The 12242-nt window shown below is 44.1% G+C and overlaps 1 protein-coding gene across 2 annotated transcripts in view; it reads left to right on the plus strand.

Annotated features, from left to right (window-relative positions):
* Positions 1-12242, plus strand: part of RAPGEF5 (Rap guanine nucleotide exchange factor 5) — a 225989-nt gene that overhangs the window by 149718 nt on the left and 64029 nt on the right. For both annotated transcript variants that reach the window (XM_046020444.1, XM_046020445.1), the window contains exons 10-11: positions 3152-3270; positions 3728-3816. In XM_046020444.1, coding sequence (XP_045876400.1) covers positions 3152-3270; positions 3728-3816 — 208 coding nt within the window. The remainder of the gene's footprint in view (positions 1-3151; positions 3271-3727; positions 3817-12242) is intronic.

Genomic DNA, 12242 nt, shown 5'->3' on the forward strand with positions numbered 1-12242 from the left:
TCATCCCAAGACTCTGACCCTCTACCTGTTCCCCAACATTCTGTGGGTTTTTTCCTTCCCCTATACCCATCTTTATAGTTCCCTTTCTCTCCTGTTTCCTCTTAACGACTCAGCCATTCCCCAAACTTGAATGATTCACAAATTTTTCTCTGCCCTTGACCTCTGTTAGAAGCCTAGTTCATTATTTCGAACTGTCTGCTGTGTATCTATAGCATGATGGATTATCGGTACTAAAACATCACTTATCTGAAACTAGATTCATCAGTCTCACCAGAACCAGAGTTTCTGTATGTTTTTTTTTTAAGATTTTATTTATTTATTTGACAGACAGAGATCACAGGTAGGCAGAGAGGCAGGCAGAGAGAGGGGAAGGGAAGCAGGCTCCCTGCTGAGCAGAGAGCCCGATGTGGGGCTCGATCCCAGGACCCTGAGATCATGACCTGAGCGGAAAGCAGAGGCTTTAACCCACTGAGCCACCCAGGTGCCCCCTCTCTGTATGTTTTTGTCCCATTTCATGGCATTCCCATTCTCTGTCACTGACAGTCATCTTAACCATCATATCCCATGGGTTCTGCCTTTGCATTGTCTCTCCCATTTGGCCTCATCTTAGGGTGCTTGCCAAGTTACAGTTATGTTGTTAGGGAGCCTATTAACTTGTTAGTTAAGGGCAAGGGACTTGTCTTACTCTGTTTGTCACTTGGTATCCAGCTCAGCACTTCCTTACCCATGGACATCATCAGTGTTTGTTGAGTGAACGACTATAAATTAAGCATTTTAATGCTTTGCTTGCTCTTCGTGAACTATTTGTCATTGAACAGTTTTCCATCACGAGAGCTCTAAATACTTTCATTCTTCACCAACCAAGCACCAGAACAAAGTTTCATGTTCAGAACCCCAACCATAGTACTTCTGCTCTTTTTCAGGAAGAGCAATTAGGTGAGCATGCATGGGTCCTGAAGCACTCACCTTACCTTCCTTGTTGAAAGACAGAATACCTAGGATCATTATATTTTCATGGCATTTTTAGATCACTTACATCTCCCTTTATACATTGATTTTTCTGCCTTTTCTTTTCTTTATTTTTTTAACAGGTTTTCAAAATGGAAACGATCACTATGACATAAGATGCTATTGATAGTACATCAATATGATTCAGCTGTTTCCCTGCCCAGCAGAGTGTGGCTGCTCTCTGCACAGCCTTGTAATACATATTAGTTACACAGACATTAGGGAAGCCCTTCCCATCCATATGTATGTGCGTGGCCCGTGGAAGTTAATAACGCCATATATCACGTGCATGTAGAATGTAAAATGTACTTCACAATGACAGCAGGCTCATAGAAAATGAATATTGGCTTACGATGAGAGGAAAACCAGAGAAAGATTTTTGTCCTTCCAAATCCACTGTTGAGTGAATTATTCGTTTCTGTGTCTCAGTATCCCAGACCCACATTTTGCCTTTTTTTTTTTTTGGTCAATATATGCCCCTCTCTCCAGCCACCTTATTTCACTTCAACTACACGGGTAACAAAAGGACCCCTTTGGAGAAATGAAAGATAGCAATTACACATTGGTATTCATGTTACAGGAGTCACACCGCCGTCCTCAGGGAGTTGAACAATGAATATCCAACATTAATTGCCACAGTAACTGAGCATCTGACCTTGCTGAAATGTAATACACCAGTTTTACATAGTAAAATTATTTGCCACTAAAAGATTTTTTAAATTATCATAAAATTATATTGTTGTTTCGAGTGACCAATAATTTTTATTTTTGTCTCTACATTTTCTTGGGAGTCAGGACATCAGCAGTTGCAAGCCTAATTTTATCACCAATTTGGTTGACAATTATGGCAAGATTAGTGCCTTTGTATTCTTAAGAAAGATGGATAAAATACATGGACATCCCTGGTAGATCTACGGAATTGATTAAGAATATACAATGGACATAGTACATTTTACCCACTGGGGAGAAAAATATTTTTTTTTCTTTAATGTTTGCATCTAATTATCAGTTGGATTTTCTGCCTGTGGCAGAAACATGCTAGGAACTCAAAAGGGCATGTTTCCCTTTTGAAAGAACTGCTATCATTTTTAAGGTGAAGCCTACCTAGTGTGAACTTTTCTTGCCTTCATCTTTTGCCCAAATCCTCAGAAATACAGAAGTTAGCTTTTCTTACTTGCATTTCACAGGTTTTTTTTTTGTTTGTTTGTTTTTTGTTGTTGTTTTTTTGTTTTTGCCCCTGGGCTACCTTACCCTTCCTGGGTGTCACACATGGGTAGAATTTCACACTCTATCCTCTGGAAGTGTTCATCACTCAGGGTCAGCCTCCACACTGCTGGGTCAGCAGTGAGCCGGACTCCAACAGAGCCACGTCAGCGGGCCACACTAGCTCTGGGCCCTGGAAGCTGTGTGTGCAGAAATGAATGATTGTTCAGCCTGCTCGCCTTTTTAAAAGGGACTGAGGTGAAGAAAGTCAGTGCACTCACCCGTGACATGCGAATTTCAGCCCAGATGAGATTCTAACTAGAGATCCATTTTTGCTTGTATTCGAGCAAAACTGGGATAGGATAAATTTGAAGGCTGTCTTCTGTCTGGAGGAGGGGGCTTGGGGGGAATGAACTAAAGTAGGGCTATGAAGAATACTTAATATAGCTTGCTCATTGTTTTAGTGTTCTAAATGATTTATGACTTTCCAGTTTTAATACAGTGAATATTTAATAAGCATTAACAAGATAAAAGAGAATACATATGCAATGAGCATATTGTGTCTTTTGAAACTTTGAGCTTTGGATGCCTTAATTCCAATCACTCAGGTAGTTTAAATGCAAGCTCTCTGAATCCCAGCCCCACTTTATTTATTTCTTCCCATTTCCTTGACAGTATTTATGCTCCCTAATACTTGTCTGTGCCTGTAGACACTCTATCATCAGAGGGAAATTCTTGCCCTGACTCCTCCTTTATTTCAGGATCTTTCAAGAAATCCTGGCGGACAGCGACTTGAGAAAACGCAGCTTCAGTTTGGCCCCTGTTGGAGGGGCTGGGGTTGGTTTGGTTTTGTTCTTGTGTTTGTTGGCGGGTTTGTCTAATTTTCTCTCCCCTTTGTGTCCCGTCCGTCACCCCCCACCCTACTCCCCCACGAGAGCAGGATGACGAAGTGGCGACCGTTGAGGTGAAGGAGCAGGAGCGGAACGTCCTGGTGCTGAAGAGGGTGCAGAGCTGCGGCCCGGCCCCCCCAGCCGGCGGCGGCGCCGAGCGGGATTGGAGGTGAGTTGGCCCCGCGGCACGCGCCCCGCTCTCCTCGGCCCTGCCCGCCTCCCCTTCTCTCGCTCCGTCCCCCTCGCTCCCGCTGCCTGGCGGCCCTCCCTCCCCCCTCTTCTCTCCCTCTTCTCTCCGCCTCTCGAGCGTTCTAGCTGACTGCAAAGCTCTTGGCAGCCAGATGGACTCAGTTCCCAGCGAAAGGACAGACATGGCAAGATCTTTGCGCTCTTAGGGGATGCCTTTGTTGGTAGCCGTTCACAATGGGCAGCTCCCGGCTGAGGGTCTTGGACCCTCAGCTAGAGAGGAAGGAATCCGCCGCGCTCTCCGACCGAGAGCTGCCCCTGCCTACCTTCGATGTGCCTTATTTCAAATACATTGACGAGGAGGACGAGGACGATGAATGGAGCAGCCGCTCGCAGTCTTCCACCGAGGATGACTCGGTGGACTCTCTGCTCTCTGACAGATACGTGGTCGTGTCCGGGACCCCCGAGAAGATACTGGAGCACCTTCTGAATGACTTGCACCTGGAAGAAGTCCAGGACAAAGAAACAGGTAAGGGCACTGGGTGTCTCCAGCTTCCAGACCCCCCACGGCGCCTGCCCTTGTCAGTCCCCCTAGGGGTAAGGCTCCTGCTGCAGCCCAAACTGGCACAGGCAGAAAGAGCATTTGCTCTGTGCACCTCCCCGCTTGCCCTCATGCTGTTTTGTTGCAATCCAGTAAATGGACACATGGAGACCCATGCAGCTGCCTGGGAAGTCGCTGTACAAAGAAAGCCATAGGAAGGCAGATGTTCTTGTGTCTTTGGCAGTTTTTACCAAATCTCACCTAAAGGCAGTTGGCAAGAGATTAGCATTTTAATAACCAGTGTTCACTGGGAAGAAATACAAGGGACGAGCATTCAGCTGGCCTGTGGGAAGCCCTGAGCTGAGGGGAGCAGCCTCCCTGCGGAAATGTCAACAATTAATGCAACTACTCAGCAACTGTCAGGGTAGCAGCAACTTCTGCCTTTTTCCAGGTGGTTTACAAACTGCTCAGAGCAAGCTCGGCTGTGCAGGAATATCCTCCTCGTAGCTTGCAGACCAGAAACTGTAATTCACTGAAGGCTTATTGATCAGACTTCTTGTCCTTTCTAGCTAATCTGGGAGCCAAGTACCCATTTAGCTTTGTCACCCTTGCACTTTGGGAAACAGTACCATTGCGCGTACAGAACACCCTTACTATGCTTCCTTTATCACCAAAGGGCAAGTACTTTCTTCTCCTCACCAGAATTTGTCATTTGTTCCAGCATGGAACAATCATTCCAGTGAACCGGTCTCTGGCTGCAGCCTCGATTCTGTAACTTGATATCATGACTAAAATGTGCTGTTTGCTGCTATCAGAGCACCTGTGCTCGTGGGTTGAATTCCTACAGAGTAACACCTCAGGATTTTTTCCCTCATAGGAAGGATTGTGAAATGACTGTGTAGGTGGGAGCAAGTTTCCTTGGGTCCTGGTAGGTTTTTGTCCAAACCTAATTGATATCTGACTCTAAATTGCATTATAAAGGACGTGAAGAGAAACGAAGTTGTGTGAAGTATGTAAATGGGCTTTAAAAACAAAAAAAAGGAAAATGACCCAATCCCATATCCTACAGTAATGTTATACTTTGATCTCAAAAATCAAATAGATACTTTATTTTGTACACGTTGGGGTGGGGGAAATCAGTAGCTATCATTTATACGCAGCCTAAAAGAAAAACATTCTCATGGCGTTTGCTGGGTTGTTTTTGTATGTCTGTTGGTTAATATTTCGTGCATTTGAGCACCATTCCCATGTTCTGCTTCATCAGATATAATCATCATGGAACCAGGCATCATTTTCCATGTACTGATTACCAGGCTGCTTTACACAGGTGGTTTGGACTAGATTACAGGCAAATAAATAATCTGCCACAAAGGGGACACCTTTCAATGTGGATAGATGTTTCGGGGGATTAAATGCTTGCTTCTTCTTAACAGTGCCACCGTTCTGGTCTGTAATGTGAGACTCTGTCTAGATCATGTGAGTAAGTGTAAAAATTATTAAAGCCAGTATTAGGCCTAACTTGATTTCTTTTTTTCTTTGTAATTGTCGGTGGTTTTTTGAGAAAGATGGCCTAATGCCCATAACAGGTTCCCACTATCTAGCTAACACTGGGAATGAAAAGTCTCTCGGATGACTGTACTAATGCCAGGAGTTGCCTGCTGCTGGAAACAGTGTTGTGCACGGTGTCTAGTGACTGCTACGCCTCGCCTGGGACCACATATGTCACTCTAGCCCAGTGCCCAGCAAAGCAAAGTGGACCAGAGCTCAGTGGTTTGCCCTCAGCAGGGCAGGAGGAGGCCTCTCAGGGTCAACCTCCCCTCGTTCCTACTCATTTCCTCAGAGTTTTCAGAGGGTGCATGAAACTTCAGGTTTTTGTAGTGATACTTGAAAGAAAGCATGGTAGCAACTTTTCCTGTGATTAACAGAGAACTTTAGGAAAAGGAAGAGTCAAATGTAGAGAGAGATTGGTGTGTACGTAATAGGGAGGCCTAAGTGAAGTCACGTGTGGTTCTCCAAAACGTCACATTCCAGCACTTGGGGAAGACACAACAGAAAAGCTGCCGTGTTGTTTTTGTTGCCAAAATAAAAAGGTATATCATATATGTAACCGTAAAATGAATTCCTTGGGCACCTTGAGGAAAAGAGGGTTGTTAGTTTGTTCTATGAATCACATATTTAAAGGAATTGAGGCCCCTTGTTACCAACAGAGGTGAATTCTCGTTCTTTATTTCGGTCAGGCCAGCAACCCTCATTATCAAAGGCCTATGTGTGTAAGAGCCTAATAGCATCGTATAAACATATGGAAGACAGATGGAGGAAAATGAGAAGGGGCCGCAATAAAAGTATAGATCAGCGTTTTTATGTTCTCAAGCACCCCTTTTAGGGAGCGGGAGCCATATGGGGCTGGCTGGAGCCATCTGGTGGTGGTCCACATGGCCCCGATGGCAGTGAGGAGGAAAGGGTACATGGGAGGCTGTAAGTGCTCCCATGGACCAGAATGAGCCTGTTCTGGGTTGTTACATTCCTGTGCCCACCAGAGGCGAGGGAAAATAACGGAGCAAGAGATGTGAGTCATTTCCCATCTCTTTCCCACAAAAGTCACTTAGTTGTGCAAATGGAGGTACAAGGCCCAATAGAAGAGACCTTCTGCGCTCACAGAGGAGCAGTTGAAGTGATGACTAATCGATATGGATGTGCAAGTGGAAAAACGTTGACTGAATTGAATGGAATAGGAAGGAGAATGCCAGAGCTATTGAAATAATGGGATCCTGTTGCCACCTGAATCAAGAAGCAAAATCAACCATTCCTACAGTATTCTGTCACCAAGTCAAGCTGAGTTTTAAAAGCAATAGTATTAGAGATGCTTAAGAGCAACCTACTAATGGTTTTCCCAAGTGATCCGATGCACACAACGAATGCCCTGTGTGTTTTCATCATCCCCTCTAGGCATACCTTTCCTCCCTTGTAGGACCAGGCACGAGGAGTCTTTCCAGGAATAGCTCTAGAATGAGTGAATGAATGAAAGAATGAGCGAATCTTCATTGTTTCAAATGGAAAAACTATCTGAGTCCATCCGCTGGTTATCTATTTATGAACATGGATCGTGATTGAAACAGCTTTCAAAGGTGACCTTTTCTGTCAAGGTTCAGGTTCTGGCTTACACCTTTGGAATGGTAGAGAAAAATCAAGCAGCTCTGTCTTTCATCTTCCCAGATGTAGGGGAGACGTTGTTGAGCACTCCCAGCCCAGGAGAATTACAAAGCAGGCAAGGAGAAAGAAAAACAAGGAGTTGTGAGTAGAGGAGCTGGAGGGAGGGACTAGCGAGTTGCCTCCAGCCAGCCCTGGTCTGCGGGGTCTTCCAGGGCTCCTGCTCTGATTTAACTCTTCCCGCTCCGCTCCGTGGAAAGGATAGAGTATGTTTTCTTTAGGGCTGCTGTTGTTGGGAATAGTAACTTCCTGTTCAAAGCGATAGCAGGAGGGTTGGGGGAATTATGTATTGGATGGATTACATAGAGAAAAACCTTCTTATTGATTCTTCCCTCTGAAGCCGCGTTATGACAGGTCCATCTTAGGGAGAATCTAGGAGGAAACACATTATTGGCTGGCCTCTTTTCCCCCCATTTTCTTATTCTTTATTCATACTTTTGAAGCAAATGTGCTTAAGGGTGTGGGTTTTTAAGAAAAGTAAATGAAGGGGCGCCTGGGTTGCTCAGTGGGTTAAGCCTCTGCCTTCTGCTCAGGTCATGATCCCAGGGTCCTGGGAACGAGCCCCATATCAGGCTCTCTGCTCAGCAGGGAGCCTGTTTCCCTCTCTCTCTCTGCCTGCCTCTCTGCCTACTTGTGATCTCTGTCTGTCAAATAAATAAATAAAATCTTTAAAAAAAAGAAAAGAAAAGAAAAGAAAATGAAGAGAGAATAGGATAGTAGGAACAGGTAAAGCCAAAAGGCTCATTCTTATTAGGCTTGACCTGCTTTCTTCAAGGTGTGGCTGGTTTCGTTACTCAGGCGGCTGTCCTTCAGCACATTCTGTGGATGGGACTTGGGGTGAAAGGGCCTGCTATGATCACGTGTTACTGGTCGGCTTTCAGCAGCCCTTCGTAGGGTGAGCATATCATTGAGAAACTGAGTCCTTTACCCTTGTAACAAGGCAACGACCTCCGTGAATGTACCTGCTTTACATCATAGGGGTGTCTCACTCCATCGGTAGAGTCCAAAGGTTAACCTCGGTTGCCAGCTTACTGGTGGCTTTTTTAGAGTAATGCACTGACAGAACCTTGATGAAAGCGAGGACAGGCACTGGTTTTTATGAACTTCTCTGTCTTCTTTCCGGCTAGCACCAAGCCTGTCCTAAGTGCTCGATGCATGTTTCTTGTGAAGAAAAATTAAGAAGGGTTTTTCCCTGGTCATTGGAAAGACAGAAGACAAATGGAACTTCTTCCTTGATCTCTTTGCCTTTTAGGATTTCTAGAAAGATGTTTGGCATTTCTGTCCCAGACTTCCTCTTGCAGGTGGCAAAGACCTCGATGACCATGTAGCAGCTTAGCTTGCACGAGCTAAACGTCATTGAGGCTAGACCCAGAAAATTTTTAAATGGTGGTAAATCACTCTGTGGTTTTGAGCAATTCAGATGCACCTAAAAATTATCTTGTATGTATCTTTTGTTTTTATTTTGTAATGTCCCATAACAAATAGACCAGTGGATCTTACACACTAGGGGCACATGGGGCACTTTTAAAAAATACAGTGCCTGGGTCGCACTCTGGAGGTTCTGATTCAGTTGACCTGAGATGGGCTGTAAGCCTTCTGGGCTTTAAAAGCTCCCAGGTGATACTAATATGCAGCCAGATGTGAGAGCCACAGAAACAGAACGTTGACCTTGTCTCATCTACCTTCCTCCAACTTTTTAAGATTTATTCCAAGTTTCTAAGAGTTGCAAATATAGATCTGCCTTAGAGACTTAGGGGTATCAGTTCCCTTTTCCTCCACCTCCCCTGTATCTCCCATCTCCTCTCCAGGGCTTCATGTCCACTGGTCAGCCTCATGTCCACTGGTCCCTGCCTCTGCAGTCTGAGAGGTTCACAATTTATACACCTGCACTGCTGGTCCACCCCTTGAAATCATTTTGAAAAGAAACAATCAGAGGAGACAGAGGTACTGGACATGGACACACAGCTGTTGAATTTCTCAACTCTTGAAATGAGGAGGGGTGATATGTAGTGAACAAAACCCATCTGGATTTTTGCCAGGGTTCTGTCCTGCCATAAAAATCCCTGGGTGGCCCTGGGGTTTCACAGCCAAGACGCCTACTTCTGCAAGAAATCGGACTTTAAGAAAGGAGAAAATTCACGTAGCAGAGGAGAAAGGGAATGGAAATAAGATTCTGAGGTCTTGGGTCTCAGATCTGGGCTCCAGTAATAAACCAGCCTGAGACGTTAAGCAAGTCATACAAACAATCTATGGATTGTCTTTCATCGCTAACACACCTTGATTCAAAGGGATCTACATCAACCTCTTTCCAAATGTCACACAGCCATGAAATTCTAGATCTGGAGGAGAGACCCTAGAATTCATGTAGACAGTTTCCAGAAACTTGTGGTCATTTTATGCTGAAATCACCATCACTTAGCCATTGCACAAGGACATAGGCTATTCAGTCTACCTTTGTATTACTTACATTACTGCTGCGTCTCTTCGGAATCATAGGGCAATTAGAATGTTGATAGGAGGAGGAAGCTTGGAACCCACTGTTTAGTGGCCATACCTGGTGATGATTTATGTGTGTTCGTGTATAACTTTGTTCATTGGGAAACTTCTTAAGCTCTTTGAGATATTATGTTATAACATTTCCAAAGAATGGCTTTGATTTATCACCTACTAGCAAAAGCCATTTACCAAATTATATTACCAAGCCATCTTGGGATATTCAGGAAGAGTCTGTTGCCAAGGAAAAGTGGCAGTTTTCTCCCAGTGGTGAAAGATACTGCATCATATCTCTTAGACTAGCCATCTCCCTGTAATTTCTTTACTTTTAACTTTATATACTGCTTCTGTGCTAAAACACAACTGTGCATTTTTAATTACTCAGCATCTATATGTCCATGTATGAATACCTTAGAAAAATATAATTCCTTCTTTCCACAAACGTCTTTAACACTTCTCTGTCCTACATGTGGAGATACAGTTGTAAACAAAAGAAACTCCTTACCTTCATGGGGTATATATTCCAGTGGAGGAATTCAAAAATTCCAAAAGAAGAAGTAGGAAAACAGTAGATATTAAATGCTAATCATTATAGGCACTATTTTATGATAGCTATATCTGCATGTCTTTAAAAATAAGCTAGGCGGGACGCCTGGGTGGCTCAGGTCATGATCCCTGGGGTCCTGGGATTGAGTCCCCCATTGGGCTCCTTGCTCAGCGGGGAGCCTGCTTCTCCTTCTGCCTGCTGCTTCCCCTGCTTTGCTCTTCCTCTCTCTGACAAATAAATGAGTTAAATATTTTTAAAAATAAGCGAGAGGATATTTTAATGTATTTAAAGTATTTTCAAGGCACACCTGGTGGCTCAGGTTAGTTAAGTGTCTGACTCTTGATCTCAGGGTTGTGAGTTCAAGCTCCACCTGGGGCTCCATGCTGGGCTGGAACCCCACTTAAAAAAAAAAAAAAAGATATTTTCAGGAACTAACATGAAACTGTATGCAGCAAAGTTTAGAACAAAAGGAAACAGACTTAATTGAAGAAAAAAAGAAAGAAATTTGAAGTAGGTATAGGCATCCCTGGCTGGTACTAGCTAGGACTATAAGCCATAGGATCCGTACCCATGGAAATGTTTCATATCAGGCTTTAACCCTCTTGACCTGTGAGAACAACTTTTTCATAGGCAAATACCTAGACTAAGTTGTCGTGTAAGGTCTTTTTCAGCTTTACGAAACCACCACTTTTAAGTAACAGTTAATTTTGTTTACAGACATGCTTTAGTAAAAAAGTCAACAGCAGCCCAATTCATTAGCACCAACTGCAGCTGCCCTGAGTATGCCTCAGACCACAGCACTGCTCAGACCACAGAGCACGGCACAGCTCCAAGAAGACTGACTTCTCCAGGTGGAGCAAAGGCTTGAAATAGCTGTCCATGGTGACAGTGGAAACCCCAGAGTGCTGTCGAGAGAGCTGGAAGTGCAAGTGTTTACTTTAGAATGTAGTCAGTGCTCTGCTGCACAGTCTTTGTACTGTGGGTTTGGTTTGCTCTGATTTAATTTGGTTTTCTAGCAGTGCCCTTAGCTTCCCTCCCTCTTACTGTTGCAGAGAATGTCATGTATTTGCTGACCATAATTGAACACTTAATTTTGACAAACGATGAGGGATTAGAACTGTGTAGAACTTGTCTTCTCGGTTGCCTCATTGATGAAAGCAGAGGACTTGGCCATATGTTGTTAGAGGCCCCGTCCAGATCTGAGAGCCAGGATTTGAAGGTTACTCAAGATTCCCCTCCATTTATCCAACCTTCCTTACCATTTGATGCATTTTAGTACCGGATAATTGACCCCATCTAATGGACCTAGAGGCTAAGGTAGAAGTTATCTAAACTGCTTCAGAGATAGAATGATCATTTGAAACTGGAAATGAACTCAGGTGTATCCCTAGCTTTTTCCCAGAGATCATTTTTTTCCTCTTAGTGACTAGAGTCATGGATAAAAGGCCTAATTGAAGTAGGAACCTACTGTTCAACTCCAGCTGTCAACCCCAAATCAGGTGCTTCCGAAGCTGCTTAAGAGTGCTCTAATCTTGCACAAAGACCTGCTTCCAGGTTTCCAGCTGTGAGCTGCATGGCCCCTGGGCCAGCCGCCTCTGTCCCAGAGGTTACAAAAAGAAGGGGTGTGGAGGAAGAAGTCCTAGTACAGCCGGGTGCAGGGTCAGCCTGCTCACAGGAGGAGTGATTAAAAATCAGATTTTGACTGTGGATTTCATTTGAGGTGTTCATCCTCTGGACTAATCTATTCCCACCACCTTAGACATGTGATAGTATGTATGATAACAAGGGAATTGATGCTTTTATGTTGCCAGTAGATTGTAGGTTAATTAATACCCTTGTTGGTAATGAAGCAAGGTGAAATGAAGTGAGACAGAGCTAAAGCATAAGGTCATTAACATACACTGATTAATAATGGAAATGCAGACGTTTTCATTACTGCATAACCAATGGGCAAAGGCAGGTGTGTAATGCATGAGGCTATGAGTAGAAGGACAGCATAGTTTCCGGGCACACAATCCTTGTTGAGAATGCATTTCTTTCAATTGCATCATTTTCATGTTGAACCCACATGACCTCTTCTAATACTTGAGGTTCAACTATAAGTCCAGAGCATACCAGAGACAAACTAAAATATTGTAGGGCTATGGAAAGTTAACTTCCAGAGGAT

The sequence above is a fragment of the Meles meles genome, chromosome 10 (assembly GCF_922984935.1).
Source record: "Meles meles chromosome 10, mMelMel3.1 paternal haplotype, whole genome shotgun sequence".
Taxonomy (NCBI): Eukaryota; Metazoa; Chordata; class Mammalia; order Carnivora; family Mustelidae; genus Meles; species Meles meles.